General features: G+C 45.5%; 1 protein-coding gene across 1 annotated transcript; it reads left to right on the top strand.

The window, feature by feature from the left end:
• The first annotated feature begins 490 nt into the window (after nt 1-490).
• On the top strand, nt 491-21,142 carry LOC128430772 (collagen alpha-1(XVIII) chain). Its single transcript, XM_053416817.1, has 42 exons — nt 491-1,594; nt 8,031-8,572; nt 9,339-9,419; nt 9,501-9,560; nt 9,918-9,993; nt 11,366-11,508; nt 11,603-11,620; nt 11,710-11,916; nt 11,993-12,019; nt 12,114-12,176; nt 12,267-12,350; nt 12,435-12,473; nt 12,564-12,704; nt 12,837-12,890; nt 13,079-13,123; nt 13,213-13,275; nt 13,625-13,756; nt 14,009-14,068; nt 14,154-14,180; nt 14,291-14,389; nt 14,524-14,559; nt 14,705-14,791; nt 14,994-15,026; nt 15,155-15,190; nt 15,291-15,350; nt 15,601-15,678; nt 15,786-15,821; nt 15,913-15,966; nt 16,091-16,153; nt 16,265-16,330; nt 16,460-16,490; nt 16,720-16,773; nt 16,865-16,899; nt 17,012-17,137; nt 17,387-17,525; nt 17,621-17,685; nt 18,052-18,180; nt 18,268-18,300; nt 18,387-18,872; nt 18,948-19,145; nt 19,247-19,356; nt 19,446-21,142. Exons 1-42 carry the CDS (start codon nt 658-660, stop codon nt 19,651-19,653), a joined length of 5,061 nt encoding a protein of 1,686 aa, XP_053272792.1. The 5' UTR covers nt 491-657; the 3' UTR covers nt 19,654-21,142.
• Nucleotides 21,143-21,704: the final 562 nt, after the last annotated feature.

Here is a 21,704-nt window from a genome sequence, read left to right on the forward strand (position 1 = left end):
TTGCCTCGTATCTCCATGTATGTGTCAAATAAAAATCCTTTAAATCCTTAAACTGGATTTGAATGATGGTGCCACATCAGATCTCTATGGCAGCTCGAGGTCACGTCTCCTACACGTCTCACGTTTTGACAGCTTGGAATTCAGACTGATCCTTATCCGAACCTAACCTGTTTATTGTGGTCAAATCATATTTTTTTTAAAACTTCATATTTCTTCTGTGCACGGTGGGTGTGTCGCTGCGGTAACAGGCACGCTCGCAGGCTCTCTCTCACATGTGGTCATAAAGGGTCTTAGGGGAGCCACTCGGCAGCTCACACAGGGGAGGAGTGTGTGTCGGGGCAACTCTTGAGCAACCAATGACTTCCAGCAGCACCAGTATAACAAGCCTCCCCCACACTTCTGTCCCCCCCCCCCCCTGTCCCACCCCGTGCATGTAAGAGCTTTTTTATTTTATGAGGGAGTTTGCAGCAGCGTTGTTCTGAGTCGTGGAGGGAGGGTCTGAGAGTGAGGAGTTTTTGTGTCGCTGCTCTTGTTCCGTGGATGAACAGTGGCCCCTTGAACGGCTGGGATTGAACTGCTGACAGGTGGAGCTCACAGTGGGAACCAGTGAGAGCGCCGAGCGGGACACTTGGAAGGACGGTTGCAGGAGCCGGCAGCATGTGGAGGATCCAGACGTGGCTGCTTGTCACGGTCCTCTGCGCTGGGAGCCTGGAAGCCTGGTTTTGGAACCCAAAACCAGTTACCACCCCAGAATTCCCAACGGGGACGACGGCAGTGACAGGTGCCACCGTGACACCCAGTGGCATGGTGACGAAGAAGGTGGCGGAGGTGGTGGAGGAGGAGGAGGAGGAGGATGACAACCTGTCCGGGGTTGGGGAAGACATCATCAACGTGGCCACGGTAATCCGTCAGCTTGTCGCGGCGCGGGACGGGACCCCGACCACCACGACTTCTAACGCGGGCCTCACAGAGAAGGTGGCGAGCGTGACCCCGAACATGACGGGTAATACAGACGGGCTCAGAGGGGAGAGGGGGGAGGAGGGGTCTGGGGTGGGGGCAGGGGATGGATCTGGCTCAGGATCAGCGTCCACAGATGATCTTGAGACAGATCTAGAGTCGGTCTCGACAGGTGATAAAGTCCTGCCTCGCAATTCAACCGGTGATGTTTTAAAAGTGAACGGAACTCTCGGGGGTGCACTGGAGTCAGAGCCGACCCCCGCCGCTAGTCGCATCCAATCGTGTCTCCCCGTTCCCTCCGATTGGCCCGTTTGCTCGGGCAAACAGCCAAAGTTTTTCACGCTGCCCAACTTCTTCAACCACACGTCTGTGGAAGAGGTGGGGGCGGCGCTGCAGGAGTGGGCGTGGCTGGCGAGGGCGGGGTGTCACCACGGCACAGAGTGGTTCCTCTGCCTTCTGCTGGCCCCCAGGTGCCCTTCGCCCCGCGCCCCCTCGCTCCTGCCCTGCCGCAGCTTCTGCCACGTCCTGCGGGACAGCTGCTGGGCGTCCCTGAAGGACGGGCGTCTCCCGGTGGAGTGTTACCTCCTGCCTGAAAGGGCAGAGGAGCCCTCATGCGTGTCAGTTAGTAACTGGAAAGGTAACCCAGAGGGTTAGAATGTATCGAGTGTGCTGATACATTTTGAATCCGATGTCTCGTCACCTTTTTCGTCGTAGATGCTGCAGCGCTCAAGTCTGTGTGTGTTTGTGCAGTGTTTGTTGTGGTAACACACACGTCCAAGCATAGGATTGTCACTTTGGAGATCTCTGCTCGTCACAAATGTGATTTTTGCATGTTATTGCCAATATCAAACACTATGCTTTTGCATTTTAAATGATCAGAAGTCACATTTTTTTAATCTACCATGGCATCTCCCATTGAAAGAGTCAGATGGTCAGCCTGCAGGGACTTCACACAGGTGACCCCGGCTTCATACCGGCCTTTATTGTTGTTTAAGTACTGTTATTGTTGCATATGATAGTGCAGATTTAGAGGTCTACACAGGTATAACACATATATTTACCATGGTGTAGAGGGATTTACTATTATATGCACATACTGTATATATCCTCATATCAGTTAGTTATTGCATTAGTTGCACATGCAACTACACAAAAGATGTAGTAAATAAAAGCAATTAGAGTGAGAGAAACAATAAAAAGAAGACTCATAAATGCAAAACATGAAAAGAAGACTGAGATAAGATAATAGCCACAGTATAATGTCATACTTGAAGAACAGCTACATAACTAAAGCACAAGTCGAATAATTATATAAAATAGACATTTCAAGAAAAGGAGTAGAAGTATGCAATTATTATGCAAAATGTACTAAATATGAGCCTCTTAAAAGGGAAATGGCCCCATAACGTTTTATCATTGGATTGTAATTGTCTTGAATCAAGCAGGTATAGAGTCTGCACAAGCCTACGATTACAACATTAGAGAGCACAGGACACCTGTGAGGTGGAAGCATGGTGGACAGAATGATAAACAATCTGCAGCTAATGGTTAAAACATGCAAAAAACGCTCGGTGTGATCTTTGTCGTCGCTGCCGTTGTGGTGTCGCTCTTTGTGTTTCCGCTGCACGTCCCGAGGAGGCTGTCGTCGGCGCATGACGCAACACTGCGAGCTCACGTCACTGTCCGCAGGATGCATGCGTTGCACGATTTGGTGTGGTTGTCTCGTCACAGTGCAAAACCTTCTCGTTTTTGTGTGTGTGTGTGTGTGTGTGTGATACTCGTCAGTAATGGTCAGCAATGTTACGTTACAGGTTCTTTTGAAAGTAGCTGCAGAGCTTTGAAACATGTCGTGAGTCGACCGAATGCATTACTCGGTGTTCCACTCGCATTTTATTACTCTCTCCGTGTACTCAGGGGATTTCTAGTCCATTTATATTATGAAAAGTGCTCTAACTGAATATAATATATACAGTTTCCTTGAGACCTAAACTCTTAAGACAGGAAATGCTCCAGGGGCCCTCGTCCAGTATGGAGGCTGAGCGTTAAACCCCCCTTTATCATGTTTTGTCCCGCAGGACTATTTAATATATGTTCCAAGTTTAAACAGGAGATAGTTTTGTTGCTTCCCATGTTCCCTATGCAGGGTTCTTGTTTGGATAACCTCTTAAACTGCACTTAAAGCCAAAGATTGGAACCCTCTTTGCTATAAAACACAGATATGTGTGAGAAAAGTGTGAGAGTATCAGCCTGCGGGAGGGACCTTCTGCTTAAAGCCAAGCATGTGGTGCCGAATTATTTCTCCCACAAATCGTTTTCATCCCCACAAGATAAATGAAATTGGCTTTTTAAATTTAGTCGTCAGGCGGCTTCTACTTAACACCTGCAAAGGAAAAGAAAAATGGAGGAATGAGATGTTTCTTCAGCGCCTTTTCTCAGGGAATCCAGGATAAATTATATATATTGCGTTCCAGGCTTCTCTTGTGATACTATCACTCTATTCTCTCGGCTGGATCAAGATAATTTATGGTGGTGCAATAATCACTCTGTTCCGCTCGGGAACATCCTACCCCTGCATGCCGGTCACGCATTGCTACCTCCTTGTCATCATATTTCACCATTTCTGATCAGCTGGCGTGAAACATCGTGTGGATTTAGAGGCGAATGGTGTCTTAGCATCTCGAGTCCTCCGGAGGGAAACAATCGGACCATCTGTGGCTGTGAGGGAGGGCCGCAGGATGGCATTTGTGATAGTGGCCGTGGGTGGGAAAACTGGTTCGCTCCGGGGAAAGAGCGTGGCGATTGTGCGATCAGTTTGGGAGAAAGGGCAACGGTGTCTCGCCTGGTAACAAGAGAGCCTTGTGACCGGGATGAGACAAGGCGGCTCGAGTCTCTGCCCGGGGTCAGAGGGCGCAGCCAGTCGCCTCCACCCTCCGAGACCAGTTACACTTGATGGGTGGTAATTGAGCAGTTGGCCGACCATTAGAAGATGCACGGACAGTGTGTGAGAGGGACTTTTACGATGACAGGGGAATTACCCGCTCTTTAACTCGGACTTCACAGGCGCAGCGTTTCCAAAAACAAGCTGAATTTTAAGTTGCATTTTGTTCCAAGTTCAAATCATTAAATCACCCTGAGTATTTTCCATTTGCCTCCTCCAGTAAATCCTGCAATTCTGCACAAAAGGTCACTTCACGATAGCCATTGTGAGCAGTTGGCTAACAATAGTGGCCTAATGTCTTGGCTTGATCTTGGAGACCACACATTAAGTTTCAAGTTCTATCTTCTGAAGTATTTCAAATTAAGCTTTAAAAAGTACAATATCCACATGTTGCATATCTGCTGGTCTCTCAGCTTCCATTTCCCATTGGCCAAGGAACCCAGACAATTTCAAAACGTTGATCCTCCAGCGAAAAGACTGGTGTGAAAAAAGAAAAGTTGATCCACCCATCAGTCAACTTTAATTGGCTCTCAGCGCTCATCTCCTTCAGACACGGATTAAGGTCTGACTGTGTGGCAGCTGCATCACCTCTCAGACGTGTGAAGTCCAGTTGTTTCGGTCCAAGGAGGACAAAGCTACAGCTGGGGGGGGGGGGGGGGGAGGGGGTTAGTTCATGGATCAAGCCACCAGCTTAATTATCAGTGAGCTTCTCCTGATGCTCGAGCAATTCTCCCGTCCTCTAAAGACACTCAGGAGTTAGAGGCTAATCATCATTTCTTTACATGGTTTAAAGGAAAGCAGCCGACTGACTCCACTGTATAAATACCTCTGTTTGATTAGTGTGTTATCACAGTGCTCACTTCTCCTAACAAGGACTGCAGCTTTCAGGGTAACTCGAGCTCTGTTTGAGGCATACTTTGATAATGGTGTAACGTTCTTAAACAGTTTGCACGCAACAAAATAAAGTTAGTATTTGTTGCTCGCGCACCAAAGAAGACTGACATGCATTTCAGATTTTATGCATAAGGACAATTCAGGCCAACTAGAGGAGTAAAGTTATTACAAGTGCAGATAGCGACAGCACTCTGATGTCTAGCTGCTCCTGTTTACAAAGATGGACGACACGTCTCCACTTCCTCCCGCTGTCCAGAAATGAAGCCAAAAGGCTGTGTTCATATTTGCTGTCACAAATTATGGTCTAATGACCTTGTGGTTTTCGGACCTCATTATTTATAGCTCATCCTCCAAAAAAATTGTATTTCTTATCCCTGTGGGAGTCGCCCTATCCCCCTAAACCTCTTGGCGGGGTCCATCTGTTCCACCATGACATTTCAGCCTGTTTTAACTGGCATTTTGACTCTCTCGCTCTCTTTGTGCTTCATCCCATCAGAGTCCCTCATGGTCCTTCTTTCCCATGGACATCTGACACGCGTTTCCTACCTGCCGCCGTTTGTCCGTGCCTCTCCTCACTCGCAGCATCTCCTTTCCCTCACACAGTAAAACAGGCTGTGAATTTCTCCAGGGTTTCACGTTGTAAAAAAATACAGACATGAACAGAATACATGAGGTCATGCTTAAAACATTTTTGTTACATGCCTTCGGTGTCAGGGCTGTGAAACATTGCCGTGCGGTCCATGCTGTTCCATGCAGTTGTTTCTGTCAGCATGGAGACACTGAGTCCGAGTGGAGACAGGAGCAGGGCAGGAAGCCATGAGCAGACATCTGGGTCCATGCGATGAGGCTTTCACAGGCGAAGTTCCCACGTTTGGTTCTCGTACCAGCTTCCATCTGTTCTCTGGAGAACAAGAAGCAGCTGATCACAGATCAGATCGGACATGAGCTTTTAATGGAAAGCGTTAGTGGTCATTTGATGCGTTGGGACCAGAAAGAGATCGCAGCTCTGATAAAGAAATTAGAAAAGTGTGTGTAATTGTTATATCAAGTTCTGGAAGTTCCCTTCTTGTCATCTCTCATTTGAAATATTTAGTCCTACATACATAATCCAGCCCACCTGATCTGTGCAGCAGCTGCAGCGGCTGTGTCAGTGTGAGATTAACCAATAGCAGGTGCCCTCAGTGGGAACTCGGCCACCCGGCTCGCGCTCCAATTGGCCGAAATCCCACAGGACGCAGACGCGCAGGTTGAGACAACACAACGGGCACCCTATCTTGCAGCAGGGACTGTGTGTGTGTGTGTGTGTGTGTGTGTGTGAACATATGTTTCGGATTACTCCTAAAGCGTCGGATTGGCGAGTGCGGATGTGCAGTCGGTTATGTCACAGAACTATCGGTCCCTGACAGTAGTGTGACTTTCCTCTCAGCAGGTAGAAGATGAGCAGCACTCTCCAAACTCCTTTGGCAGAATTAGAAATTAAACAGGACGCACTAAAAGCCCAAAACACGATGCTGGATGACCTTTGAGATTAAGACCTGGATGCCAGCTGCTCTGTTCTGAGGATTCGATGCATGTGATAAACTAATAAGTGTCCACAGCGTCTTCCAGTGTGTTATGCAACCATCGTTCCCTTTGAGGATGACTTGTTAAACTAAATTAAGTCCGCTTTTAATTTTATAAAGATTTCTGCATTATGGGATGGGATGCCATATAGGTTCCTCCCTGACCTCATACATTTCTTTTGCTTTCTTTGTTGAGAGGCTGACCAGACCTAACCAACAACTTGAAAACCAGTGGACATAAAGATAATATAGTATATTTGTTAGTTAATAATTATAAACACATGGAACTGTAAATCACAGTGGGCTTGTTTAGTTTGAGCTAGAACATTTTTCCTAAGCTAATGATCCCATGGATCCAAATCTCCACAGTGTTTTAGTTTCATTCTTGACTTTTACAATATTGAAACGAGCAATGCAGCCACCATTAGGGGTGATGAATGATGTTATTGTTTTGTTCTGAAGGCGTCTCTGGTAGTTTTCACTCCGTAACCGCCTGTGACACTTTCTCATCGTTTTTTCTTTTCGGAAACGTGGGGGACCCCCCCACCCCCGCTGACCTCCGTGACCCCTTAATGCACAGATTGTAATTGTTGGTCGGTTCCTCTCATGAATCTGCGATGACAGACCGCCCTCAGGAGATCGCTGAGTCAAAGCGTCAGAACCATTTGTCCCTTGCGATGGAGATGTGTGAGAAAGTCATGGTAGCTCTCAAGGATGCCGACTCTTTGGGGTATTTTTGTCGATGGGAACTGAAATGTCAGCGGATTTTCCATTAATTTGAGTCCAGCTTTATTCAGTTAGAGTTTAGTGGAGTTTAAGGAAACAAAAACAGATTTTCTGACTTAACTCTTGTGAGGGATGTGTTCTTGCAGGAAACCAAAGTTTTTGATTTTGCTCATTTGGGAGAAAGGCAACTTCAGTAATCTGGTTTTGATGACGTCTCCAACCACATAGGACAAAGGTTTTCTAAATGGACACACTCTGGGGGAGGAGAGGGAATGTGAGGCCCTGGCACTCCACAGTGATCACTGACTGAATCGGCAGTCAGCTATTTGACATTGTTTCACCTCTCAGGGTTCAGCGAGTGCAGCCAGTCACTCGTTTAAGTCAGATTCCTGCTGTGCAGCCTATATAACCTCATCCTAACGAGCATTAATGCACGCTAAAGTGTGTTTTATTTTGAAACTTTCCCAAGGTTCTTTAGTCAAAAGAAAAAATCACATCTACTAGACGTGTTTTCATGGACACCGATATTCTGATATTAATCTGATAGGACAATGATCAATAAACAGTATATTCCAATTAAGGTCATACTCAAAATTAAGACACATTTCTGCACAGTCTACGTCTGAATCGTAAACATAATCTAAATAGACTCAATAGTCAGATTATTGCTGTCCATGTAATTGTGTTCAGTGATGGAGTCAAAATGTTTTACTTTCCAAAGAACTTGTGATTTGCTGATCATTTCTGTGCTTCAAACTGCCTCTGTCTTCAGCGCTCATGTTGCCTTCAAGTGCACCTCATCCATGTTTTAGATAATCTTTTAGAAAACAGTATCCAGCACTGTCTTTCAGTGGTATGCAGTTCATTCTTATGTATACAGCTGCACTTGAAGGCCGGTTGGTCTGATTTCTCTTTTAAAAGTATGTCCTCAACGTGTTTTTTTCCCCTTGCAGAAGAGAGTGGTGTCTCCTTGCTCCAGCTGATAGGAGACCCTCCACCCAGTGAGATTGCCCGGGTCTACGGGCCGAGAGGGGAGGCCGCCTATGCCTTCTCCGCCGCGACGGTGTCGGGCCAGCCGGCTCGGACCCACGTCCCCAACCCATTCTACCGCCACTTCTCCCTCCTTTTCCACATCAAGCCCACCACTCCCGCCGCCGCCGTCCTCTTCTCCATCATCGACGGGCCCCAGAAGCTCATGTACGTTGGCGTCAAGCTCAGCGCCGTGAAGGCCGGCCGCCAGAGGGTGCAGTTCTTCTACACCGAGCCCGACTCGGAGGCTTCGTACGAGGCGGCCGCCTTCGACGTCCCCAGCATGGTGGACACCTGGAGCCGCTTCTCGCTGTCCGTCTTCGAGGAGCAGGTGACCTTCTACCACGGCTGCGACTCGGAGCAGCGGGTGGTGAGGTTTGAGCGTTCCCCGGACCCCATGGAGTTTGACACCGGGGCGGGGATCTTCGTGGGTCATGCGGGAGGAGCCGACACCGACAAATTCCAGGTAAAGAAACTCTCTGCTTTTAATGTAACAGGACTATAATCATAAAGTCCTAGTACATGGATCTAGCTATATTTACCAGTAATCGATTATCACCTGATCCAAATACTTACTGATTTAATTGGAGGAGCCTTTAACATGGGACAGGACTTCAAAACTATTTTCCTAACAATAACTACAAAGAACGTCCATCTTCTAACCATAAACTCCGGGGCACCGGCAGAGGAAATGCTCGAGTGCTGAAGAGATGTTTACTCATCGCATCCGAATGTCTCCCACGGGACCTGGGGAAGTCAGAATAATACACTGTGTGCTTAAAACACAGGTGTGTGTGTGTGTGTGTGTGTGTGTGTGTGTGTGTGTGTGTGTGTGTGTGTGTGAGAGTCTGACCTCTTTAATATCTCCCTGTGGCACCTCATGGCAGGTTCGTTTGGGGGTCGCTGGCAACAGGAAGTGAGCCCTCCTCTTCCCTGTAAATGTATTGCTTGACCTTGATCACCTTTGACCTCTGACCTTTAGCTTGTGACGTTCACAGGGCTTTTGAAGTGAAGGAATTAATACAATTCATGTTAAAGATCCGAATTTTCTATGTTCATTTGCACAAATTGGTCTTGGTGTTAAAATATATTCACCGGTTGAGCATCCTACATGCCACCAGGCATCAAAACTGTCTGTATCATGTTTTAAATAGGAGGACACACGCATGCCTGATTGCAAATAGTTTTGTAATCACGGTGAAGTAAAATGCTTTTGCTCTGTTTGTGTTTAGGGGGAGATCGCCGAGCTGAAAGTAGTCGGAAGCCCTCGGGCTGCTGAGCGCTTGTGTGACGACGAGGACGACTCTGACGTGGTGAGTATTTGCGTTTTTTAACATTTTTCGTCAAAGGGTCTGAAATATTCTGATTTACACCTTCTTTTCTCCCTCTCTCAGGCCTCTGGGGACTACGGCAGTGGCGATGGCGAGAGGAGACAAACGGGACACGGTGCCAGGGTCAGTGCGTCTTTTCACTGTACACAGAGGTCATTCAAACTGTATGATAAACCTATAACATGACCCTTTCCACACGTTTGGTGGAGACATAGTCCATGACTCACACAGTCCAGGTCTGTAAATGTATGGCGCTTACAAAAGCATTTGGAATCGGTCCAGTAGATCGTCTCCTCCCCGTCACTCATGGAGATATTTGTTTTCTGCTTCATTTCACTGATTTTACCCCTTAAACTCACTTTACTTATTATAATAAATCCTCTTAAGCCTGTGGAAAGTTTAGATTTGGGGCTTAAAGTTCGGATAATAATGGAGAGCGTGCTGTCAGCTGTTATCAACTATGTTCCGATCCGTTTCCAGACCACCACTGCACCCTCCCGTCCGGTACCTCAGCCGCCGCTGATTTCCTCAAAGGGAACCGGACTGAAGGAATCAGGTAAAAGACGTCTACATTATAAACAGTAGAATCAGTAAAAGGGCAAATCTTCAGTAAACACGCTGCAGGAATGTGGAATGGAAGTTTTTAATCACACGGCAGCCGCTGCCAAAGAAACGTCATGTGTTATTGTCTCTGCTTTCATCCAGGAACATGTGCATTAGGCCTCTTGTCTGGACCTGAGTGTGTGTGTGTGTGTGTGTGTGTGGAGGGGGGGGGGGGGGTTGCTGCAGGGTTTGTGTGTTTAGAACAAGTCCAACAGGAGCCTCTTTAGCTCCCCCAGGTGGAAGATTAAAGAGCCTTGTTGGTTGGAAGCTAGGATTTGAGCATTCAACAAAGAGAAAATCAAATGAGCAGATTTAGACCTTGTGGGACATGTATCCAGTTGCTTCTTCCATCACGCCCCTTCCAAAAAAATTCACAAGCTTCTACATTCCCCCCCGTGTGCAAGCCGACACTTGCAGCCGCCGAGCAGAGCAGGTAACGGTGTGTTTGTGTTGACTTTAGACGTCAGGTATCAGCAGAAGACAAAAAAATGTTTTGTCCCATGATGATGATTAATGACTTGATATAGATTCTATAGATCTGTGATCTCTGATCCTTGTGCCCGAACCGAACCATCCCAGAGCAAACACGAGTACCCACCACTGTGGTTTATTAGCCGACAGGCATGTGTGTGGTAGGATTAACACTGTATAATATTGACCTTTCTATGTAGTGCCTCTTTTTAAAATCATTTAAAATATATTATTCGGTTAAATTTCATAGATTGGGGACATCAAAGCTGAATTTAATAATCCTCCAGTTTTGGATGATTCAAATACGTACAGGAGAGAAATTACTGGACTTCCTGGGAAACCCCGTGGACTGAACCTGGATTGAAATCCCAGAAGTATAACTGAAGATTTAAGTGATTTTGAGCAATCGCTTCCAAGATTAAAACATAAGAAAAGAAAAGAAAAGACAGGGAGGAACATTGTACAATTTATATAAATTTAAATGGGCAAACTTCCCATAACTAGTATGGACACAGGGAGAGGAACTGGACCAAGGTACAGAGGAGAATTATTAGAGAAGGCTTTGTCGCCCTCTGCAGGACATATTGCTACACTGCTTCTAGTGAGATTAGCAGCTCATTAGAGTCACTTTGCAACACATGAGAAAAAACCTCATCTATGCTCTAGTATTCTGTCTGTTCCTTTCATTACAGGCTTTTGACCCTTTCACAGTTATTTTACAGTTTTAACAGCTCATTATCCTCTGTGCGGGGCATCAAAGCTTGGCCCAACGTATAAAATAGCCCCACCATGGAATAAGTGATACTTGTTTCTAACTCGTTTCTCAACTCAATTTCATGCAACAGGTCCTTCAGGTCCCAGTGGTGGTCGAGGTGAGAAAGGAGACAGAGGAGAGAAAGGCTCTACGGGGGACAGAGGCCCCTCAGGGCCGAAGGGAGATTCGGGGTCCAGCTCTGGCTCTGGTGTCTCCTCTCAGGGTGGAGGAAGAGGAGAGAAGGTAAAAGACAACTTCAGATTTTTTTCAGCTACATCACCTGACCTACTCGGATAAGTAATGAAATAACTGATTTGTCTTTTTCTGTGTATTTCAGGGGGACAAAGGTTCAAAGGTAAGTTCATACTTTTTCAGTCCCAGAACTAAGAAGGAGTTCTATGTTCACCAGCTTACAGTTGATTTATCTCTTTTCCGTCCCACCAGGGCAGTTCTGGCTTCGGATACCCCGGCAATAAAGGAGAGCGCGGGGCTCAGGGACCAGCCGGCCCCGCTGGTCCTGCCGGCCCTGCGGCTGAGGTGGTCCGACTCGGGGACGGCTCTGTTGTGCAGCAGATGGCCGGACCCGCCGGACCTCCGGGGCAGCCCGGGTCGGATGGAGCCTCAGGACCTCCAGGAGCCGACGGGGAGAATGTGAGTATTTCCACAACTGTTGACTTGAATTTGTTCTGGGACGCATGTCTTTCACTGACTGTTCATGGTATTTCAGGGGGATCCAGGAGAGGATGGAAAAGCTGTAAGTTTCTTTTTTAAATTCAATACTTTGAAATATTGCTGTATCTAAAAAATACATAATCCGTCATATGTCCTTATTATGCTCCTGTTTCCAGGGTCCTGCTGGGCCACCAGGTTTCCCAGGAAGTCCAGGAACTGCTGGTGCCAAAGGCCAAAAGGTGGCGTAGAGAATGGATTAAGACGAAATGTTAAATTATATCACATGTTATAATTTAGTGCGATAACGTGTGGCCTCTGAATCTCTGCAGGGTGACCTTGGAGAGGGTCAGCCAGGACCCAGAGGATCCCCTGGTCCACCAGGACCCCCTGGACCTGGCACTGGTGATCGCCCAGTACGTCCACACTTCCTTTCCTTCCAGCGTTTATGTTCTCAACACTTATTTCTGACTTTAATTTGCTAATTCGTGTTTTAACAGACGTTTGTTGACATGGAGGGTTCAGGATTCCAAGACAGGGTATGTTGAATGTCATTAGAAATCAATAAGGTTTCACATCTTAAAGTTGAGTCTTTACACAACGTTGTAATTTTGTGATTTGTAACCCAGGCGGCCCGTGGTCCTCCTGGTCGCCCCGGTCTTCCTGGCCCTCCCGGGATCCCTGGTACTTCAGTAGCACTGGGATCCAATGGTCCCGTAGCCTTCGGACCCCCGGGACCACCGGGACAAGATGGAGTCCCTGGTCTGCCCGTGAGTAGTTGCGATTCATTTTTTTATGAATGTTTTTATAATCTCATTAGTAAATAGAAAGTAAATTAAAAAATGCTAAAAAAATCTACAGATTAATAAGATAATAACATGAAATTGTGTCTGCTGTTCCAGGGCCCCGCTGGACGTCCTGGTACTCCTGGTCAGCCTGGACTCAGAGGGGAGAAGGTGAGAATGAGCAGATTGAGTTAAACTGTTGAATGATTCTCACAGATTCCGACTTAAGAATGCAGAGGAGGGTTTTATGAAAAGCCGCAAAGAAAACATTTAATCCCAATCCATGTAATTGTCGTTGGGATGTTTTAAGGGAGCTAACGAGTCTAAGAATTGTGTGTATTTCCTTTGTCTTGATCCAGGGTGAATGTGAGCGGCTCGGTCATTCAGGAGGAACTGGTGAAAAGGTGAGTCAAGATTTGTTTTTTTTATCCCTCAAACTCCAACACGTGACAAACACAGATTCTCTCCTTCATTGTTTCTTGCTTTCCTCCAGCAAGACAAACAGGACTCCACCTTTTTCACGGGCCTCTTCTCTTACTTTAATCCATCCCCTACGGTGTGTAATGGGTCTCAGGTACTGGGGGGGTGTCTCTCTGCTTTGGTGATTTCCTTTCCTTTTTTTCTATCCGTTTCCATTTCCCCCAACTCAACCTGTTTCACATAATTAAAGTTGTGTTTCACTAACCTTACAGTGGCCTGAGGACCAAGACCTACTTTCCCTAGTTTAGTGAAATATTCTGCTGCTTCCTTCCACCTTTCAAACTCTCACTGTATCTCATAAAGCTTCAACTCTGCATGTGTCTCTTCCATTCCTTCGTTTAACTCTCTTATTGTTCTTATTCGTATTATTCTGCAGTTATTTTCACTATTGCAAAACATAAACATATTAAATTTGTTTTCCTCAGGGTTCTACGGGCGATCCCGGACACAATGGTGTACCAGGGGAGTCTGGGCTTGCAGGGCTTCCAGGTCCCATGGGACCAGTTGGACCTGCAGGGCCTCCCGGGCCACCGGGCCCACCTTACCGTGGCGGACTTGTGAGTATAGGTCTCTTAAAGAATCTGGATTTTAATATGTAAGAATGTATAGGTCAAATACAGTAAATGCCGAGTCCCCTGAAGATGTAGCTTTTGACAACTACAGGAAGTGAACCCAAAATATCTTGAATATTCAAACAAAAGTTGTAAAGCCCATTGTTGTTTGGTAAAGATTCACAAAACCAAGAATCTGGCCAATAACAAAGAACTCCTGTAGGAATCATCTTCCTCGTTCAAATCTCCTCCTTACAGATTGGCGGATACGAGATGACTGAGGGCTTACCTGGACTCGCAGGCCCACCCGGACCACAGGTACACATCTACCCCACACATGACATGCCCTGTCCCTGTCACTGTACATGAAGTGTCTCACGTTTTCCTCTGTCGTGTCTTCCAGGGTCCAAGTGGTATTGCAGGTCTACCCGTAAGTACAACAAAGAGTGTGTATGGTTTTGTGTTGCAGTTGCTGGTCTCACAGTCGCAGAACAACAGTGTGGTGATGTAATTATTAAAGTTTTTGCTGGTCATTTCTAGGGTAAGCCAGGTCTACCCGGCAGCCACGGAGACAAAGGAGCAGAAGGAGCACGAGGACAACCTGGGATGCCAGGCATTGACGGATTCAAAGGGCAGGCGGTATGTTGCTGGATAAACTTTGTTCCTTAAATTGCTTAGTATACACATTTATCTTATACGTAAATTGTACACTAGATTGTATTTTTTTATTTGTCTGTTGTCTTGGCCTTAAAGTTGGCATGTTTGATTTCCAGGGTGAAAAGGGAGATCGAGGATGGAAAGGCGAGATTGTGAGTTTAAATGTTTTTTAATTCTTAAATATACAAATTCGCTGACACAGTAGAAAGAATTGTCCTTAACCTTGACCCAAGTGAACTTTTTTACAGTGAGCGCTGCCGCTACAGCAAAAGCATTGTGTCTTGGTTTGTGTGACAGGGTCTGCCAGGACGCGACGGTGGACAACCCGGACCTCCAGGGCCTCCCGGGCCTCCAGGACAGGTTGTCTCCGGAACAACAAGAGATGTGAGTCCCGGCTCGAGATCAGAGCGAGATGCACCGATCCTGTAAATAACTGTATCACTGTAAAACACATGTGTTTGACAGCTCGTCCTGTTAACTGCTCGATCACGTACCCACTCCTTGATTGACTCATATTCACTAACCGTCACTGCTCGCTTTGTTTGTTCACCTCCACACTAACTGACCTAACTTTGTCTTGCTGTAGTATAACGACCTATATTGGGACGAAGGGTGGCAGGTGAGTGCACACACCCTTTGTTGCCTTTAACCAATCTCACTACAAACCTTACTAAACTCAAAGTCTTTCACATTTGAAAGGAATCTTTGACTTTTTTAATACCTTATCATTCTCTCTCTCTCCTGCAGGGAGGAGCTGGTACTCCAGGCCGAGCAGGATTCCCGGTATTTGTCGCTGTCGTCATCACACAGTTGATCCTGTGAATCCTGTGAATGCACAGAAATGGGACTTAAATAATGTTATTATATAACTTGTCTGTTTCAGGGGCCCGTGGGACCAAAAGGAGATAAAGGAGATTCAGGTCCTCCAGGATATGCACCTCAGGTACAATAATCCACATTTTAATCAGTTCATTTTTCATTTTACAATTTTTTTTCTTCCAAATATATATATATATATATACACATATATAAATCCACAAATACATGATTTCTTGGCAGGTAAAATTTGAATTCTAAGGACAGCCATAATTAGTTTTTCTTGTTCTTTCTGGATATAATAGGAAATTTATTGCAAGTTTTGCTTCCAAGAAAACATCATTGATAAACTTTTTCTGTTCAAATTATTTGTTCAGGGACAGAAAGGCGAGCCTGGCATCATCATGGGGCCCGATGGGACCCCAATGTACCTGGGTGGCCTGGGAGGACAGCCGGTAAAGACCTCAGTGCTTTAATGACGCTCCCCATTTTCTGCATTATTCATACAGGACAGTTTTATTGAATTTTGCCTGAAGATATTAAGTTTGTATTGTCTTTACAGGGTGATAGAGGACCCCCTGGCCCTGTTGGACCTGCAGTGCGTACCTTATTTTAACGTTTTGCTACATAACCCAAACAGAATCACACCAGTATGATAACAACCACATGATTACTGTGTTTTTCTTCAGGGCCCATATGGTTCTGAGGGCCAGAAGGGAGAGATTGGGCTTCCAGGACGACCGGTACGTTAAAATGTTCATATCAAGTCATTTTTAAGATGGTATTATCAAGCCCATGTTACAAGTTGAGGTTTTTTAAAGTGCACACTACACCACTTGAATGTGCTGAGTGTGTGTTTGACTGTAGGGGCGGCCTGGGCTGAATGGCGTCAAAGGCGAATCAGGCAGTGGATCTGGATATGGACAGCCTGTGAGTATCACTCATTTTGGCTTATTATCCCATTCAGGCCTAAATTCTGTCGTCTCTTATTGTCCGTCCATCAATGCACACGCATAGTAATCAATAAATGTTGTGTCCCAGGGTTCTCCAGGTGCACCAGGCCCTCCTGGACCTCCCGGACCTCCAGCTCCCATCGACAGACTTGGAGTGAGTGGAGACATGAAATATTAAACTTTATTTAGTGGAAAATGACATTGGTAGATTTACAAATGAATTTAATCTTATTATAAAGTTACTTACCGTTGCTATTTATTTGTCTTTGTCGTTTCCTCTCAGGGACACGTTGATTACTCCAGACACTACCCAGGTGAGATCAGGTCATGTTGTGGATGCAACGTGTGAAAATCACTTTCTATCCGACAATTAGAGGACGAGAGAGATTATTACTATGCTAAGTTAACAACCTGCTGACTCCAGTGTCTGATACAAGAGCAATATTTAACTCCTCAACCAGAAAGCAAGGTCAAGTATTTCAAAGGCTGTACTAAAATTACTAAAATACTAAAATGATTTCTGCTGTTCACCTTCGATTAAAGCTCTTAAAGGAGAGAAAGGAGATCCTGGAACAGGAGGGGTTCTGCAAATTCCAGGTATTTCCACGATTTTATCCATGTGCATAACTATTAGGAAATTATACTTTCCGCTTTTAGGTAGTTTTAAAACATTTTGTTTCTGATCCAGGTCTCGGGTCCAACTACGACATTTACTCTTTAAAGGTAAATTTAGCAACCTTATAGACTCTCCAGCATGATCATGATTGTTTGGATCATAGATTATGGTTTAAGCAGCTGCGTAGTAAGATTTTTGTCTTGACGTGGATGTGTGCAGAATGAGTTGAAAGGGGACAGGGGCAATGATGGCTTCAAAGGAGAGAAAGGAGAACCAGGAGGAGGATATTATGACCCCCGCTATGGAGCCAGTGGACACGGCAGCCCAGGAGCTCCTGGACCTCCAGTACGGTCATCAGAAACATAATGCAATAATCTACACATCTACAGTATAGAGCTAACATTATTAGATATAATAGGCAGTTGTGTCACTTTTGTTTCTGTGGACCACTAAACAACCAAGTTTTGCTCCTGACCTGGAACTATTTCATTTCACACTTGATATTATATTCCATCTATTGAATGGCTACGACCTACATTGTGTTTTTCTACATCTTACACTGTATGAAATCTGACTCTGTTCCTGTCCCACCAGGGCCCTCAGGGTGACTCCATCGTTGGCCCACCAGGTCCTGAGGGTCCAGCGGGTCAACCAGGAAGAGGCTACGATGGGCCGCCTGGACCGCCTGGACCCCCAGGACCTTCTCTATCTGAAACCCACAGGGGCACACAGAGTGAGTTCTGTTCATGAACACTCCCAAACATACTCCAGATTAAGATAAAGTGTTGAGTCTCATCCATGCACATGTGACTGTGTCTTTATTGACAGCGATCAATATTCCTGGCCCCCCGGGACCACCTGGAGTGCCTGGACTACCTGGTCACACGTCTGGGGTGAGAAGATCTACGACGCAGTCAAATGCTGCTGTTTTACTTCCGTGTTATTGATTATGAAATACAAAAAAATTCCATGGCTCCATGAAGAATCTGTGCCAAAGTCTGAAAGCATGTCTGCTGGACTGAATGACGTATGAGTGCCCGTCTGGGTGAATCATTTCCATTGCTTTAAGTAATTACCAATTAATAATTAACCTGAAGAAATAGATGACTTATAAGGAAATACCCATGACCAATGGAGCAATGGAAAAACACTAAAGTAAATGCATAGATAATATTATAGATAAACAATACAATTAACAGCAAGATCAAATTTGAAAGGGGTTCATCAAAGTCTATAGAATACATGTCACGTGTTTGCAGGTGACGGTGTTGAGGTCTTACGACACCATGACAGCCACAGCTCGAAGACAACCTGAGGGCTCGCTGGTTTACATTCTAGACCAAACAGATCTGTACCTACGGGTCCGCGATGGAGTTCGACAAGTCCAGGTAAACATTTATCTCAATCATGAACATAGATCAGCCGGAATGTCACAAAAACACTTCAATAATTTGGGGTTCTCCTTTATTTTTCAGCTCGGGGACTATATTCCTTTGCCCAGAGAGGATGTGAGTGTAATTGTTCCTTTTTTCACTCCTCTAGTCTAGAACATAGGTCTGTGTGTTTTAATTGATATCCTGCACGTTATTTGCAGGGTAATGAGGTTGCAGCGGTGGAGCCCCCACCCGTCGTCCCCTACTCCCCGGATCACCACTCCAACACCGACTCCCACAGACACACTGACCGTCACCCACAGCCTGAGGAGCCCCATGTGACGCACACAGACCCTCGGTACGTGCCGAACCCTGACCCCAGATACACAACCCGCCCTGACCCGCGGTACCAGCCAGATCCGCGGTATCAGCCAGATCCGCGGTATCAGCCAGATCAGCGGTATCAGCCAGATCCGCAGTATCAGCCAGATCCGCAGTATCAGCCAGATCCCCGGTACCCGCAGCCGGCAGATCCAAGATATCCAAGTTACACAGACCGACAAAGCCACCCGGATGGTAGATATTCTGTCAATACGGCCCATGAACGCCCTGCGTACCCAGACGGTCGCTACCCCGTCACCCCTCAGCGCAGACCTCATCCTCCTGTGGTCCAGACCCCAGTCCACCATCACACTTCAGGTCCAGGGGTAAGAGAGCCCACTTTTAAACAGTCACACTAAAGCATCTAAGGATATTTACAATGTCACCGGGTATTTCCACAGCTCCACCTGATCGCCCTGAACAGCCCCCAGACCGGCTCCATGAGGGGGATCCGCGGAGCAGACTTCATGTGCTTCACCCAGGCTCAGGCCATCGGGATGAAGGGAACCTTCCGGGCCTTCCTGTCCGCCAGGCTCCAGGATCTCCACAGCATCGTCCGCAGGGCAGACAGGGACCGCATGCCAATCGTGAACCTGAAGGTACACGTTCAATTATTCATACCGGCAGAAGCGAGACAAAAGAGAATACACGATTAATTGTCAGCAGGTGTTTGAGCAGACTGTCGTCTCATCTCTCTCAGGATGAGGTTCTGTTTGACAACTGGGATGGAATCTTCAATGATGGCCGCATGAAGGACAACGTGCCGATCTACTCCTTCGATGGCAAGGATGTCCTCAGCGACAACACATGGTGAGTAAACCAACAATTTGAAGACAAACAGACAGAAAATGACTATACAACAAGATTATATACTAAAGAAAAGTGCTGCGTTATCCCAGGCCAGAGAAGATGATGTGGCACGGGTCGACCAGCACCGGTCAGCAGCACGTCGACGGCTTCTGCGAGACGTGGCGAGTGGGCGACCGGGCTTTGAACGGCATGGCGTCCTCGCTGCAGAGCGGCAACCTGCTCCAGCCGAGCTCCAGCAGCTGCTCCAGCTCCTACGTGGTGCTGTGCATCGAGAACAGCTCCATCTCTAAGAGATAAACACACACATACACACACACACACACACACATGCATATATAAACACAAACACACACAACACTGGACAAAGGGAAATCCCAAAGGGGTCAGCCAGGCTTTTGTCCACACTTTTATCTACAGTATGTGGTGCTTTGTAAATAATTTTTACTTTGTTCTAATTAATAATTAGTTTTATGTTTGTTAGCCCTTCTTAAACGGTGCTATCCAGGATTATCCCTATGTTGAACCAAAGTTGAGCTCAGGAGACACAGTAACTCACCCTGTGGAAGTCTGAACCGTAAAAAGCCGACTCGTGCTCTGGCGTTTGTGACTCGTCGGCTCATACGCTGATATAAATATTAAAATTCCTAAGCTCGGTGCTGACAATGCTTCGTCCAAAACCACTCTTCTTTTTGGGAAACAACGTCCTGGTTACTCTTGATAATGAACAGAACACACGCACTGATAAATGTTGTCTTTATAAGGACCATTACTTTGGTAGAAAGTAGCTCCTGAACTAATGACAGCGTGAAGCACATTCTGGATTCCCCCAGTTTGGGTCTCTTATGTATGACTTTTAAAAATATTAGTCAAAGAGCTAAGCATTAGATTTTCTATAGATATAATAATAATAATAATTAACAAAGACTACAATAGACAGAATCTCTACTTAGTTTGACACCTGTAAATAGTTCATAAATTACAATAATTTCTGATTTAATAGATTTAAAAAACAAGGTTATTTGGGCAATCCAATTTCCTCTCTGCGTTTTTCTTAAAAACCTTTTATAAGTTGTGACTGTGACATGATGCAAATACATGGGGGGAGTTATATCTCAGAGAGGGACACACCACTGTGATGACTTGTAGAAATGATGTCTTAACTACTATAAACGAACTGTGGATAAAGAAATACAAATGGACTCTTCATGTTTCCTTGTTGTTCCTGCAGTGATATGATCTTTTACAGCTAAATACACCAAATAACATTTAAACAAGGCTTCCTGTGTCTTAAATACCCCAATTACTGTTATATACTGTTTCCCACACATTTCCCAGTGCTGCTGTCAATCTCCTTTTTTACAAACTGTGCCTTTTCTTTCTATCTCAGCTATAACGTGTGATGTGAACGCTTTCCCCGAGAATAACGACATTTCCAAATATATCCAGCACAATTCAAATATGTGTGTCCTAATCCTGAGATTACAGGATCCCGCTGATATAAAATTTGTATGCACACAAAAAAATAAAAAATGCCTGTACAGATATGTGGAAAGGATTCAGCCATAAATGTTTTGTGCGCTTGTTGCCTCTCGTTGTTTTGCTTAAGGCACTGCAGTGGGCGTAGGGGAGTCTCTGTTCTGGAGACTTGAATGAAATCTCATGTACTAACAGATCCATGACAAACTCAGTGTATCAACTCCTGCAGGTTCACTCTTTCGTCGTTTTATTACATGAGTGACGTTTTCTGAAATGCTGCAACTTGGCAATAAATAAATCTGTGTGGAAACTGTGACTCGCTTTCTCACCTAACATTACTTATTATTTTATCTAAACATAAAAGGTAACAAATACCACAATCATATCTGTGGTATTTGTCCTCTGCGGTTTCTTGTCATGTTCAATAATAGACATATATCTGTGACCTGGAAGCTGAAGGATAATGATTAGATTAATATCTATTGAATATGTCCCAGGACATCAAACCTCTCATTTATATTTATAACTCAGATTATTATGTCTGAGGGATCAGAAGGTGAATAAAGACATAAAACAATAAAAATACTGGATACTTTGACCTCTTTAGGACTCTGAAGGGTGTAACATTCCTCTGTGGACACACAATGTCGTTTCTGCTATTAAAATTTGCAATGTCTGATTTTGAAAATCTGTAACACTGCTTCAAATTCGACTTAATTCTTATTTAGGAAGTAAAGGCAAGCGATTCCTTTTTGTGCTTTAACCTCCTCACCTGACCATGGGAAATATTTCCATTGTGTAATGACTCAACTTTACACACAACAAGATAAAGAAACTAACCTCCTTAGATATGAACTTCCATGTGAAGTCTA

This window comes from Pleuronectes platessa, chromosome 24 (assembly GCF_947347685.1).
Source record: "Pleuronectes platessa chromosome 24, fPlePla1.1, whole genome shotgun sequence".
NCBI classification, from domain to species: Eukaryota; Metazoa; Chordata; class Actinopteri; order Pleuronectiformes; family Pleuronectidae; genus Pleuronectes; species Pleuronectes platessa.

Excerpts from the sequence above, each read along its gene's own strand:
- LOC128430772 (XM_053416817.1), top strand. The coding sequence starts at position 658 with ATGTGGAGGATCCAGACGTGGCTGCTTGTCACGGTCCTCTGCGCTGGG. Across the intron at positions 16,900-17,011 it reads ACGACATTTACTCTTTAAAG|AATGAGTTGAAAGGGGACAG; the intron begins GTAAATTTAGCA and ends GGATGTGTGCAG. Across the intron at positions 18,181-18,267 it reads ATGGAGTTCGACAAGTCCAG|CTCGGGGACTATATTCCTTT; the intron begins GTAAACATTTAT and ends TTTATTTTTCAG.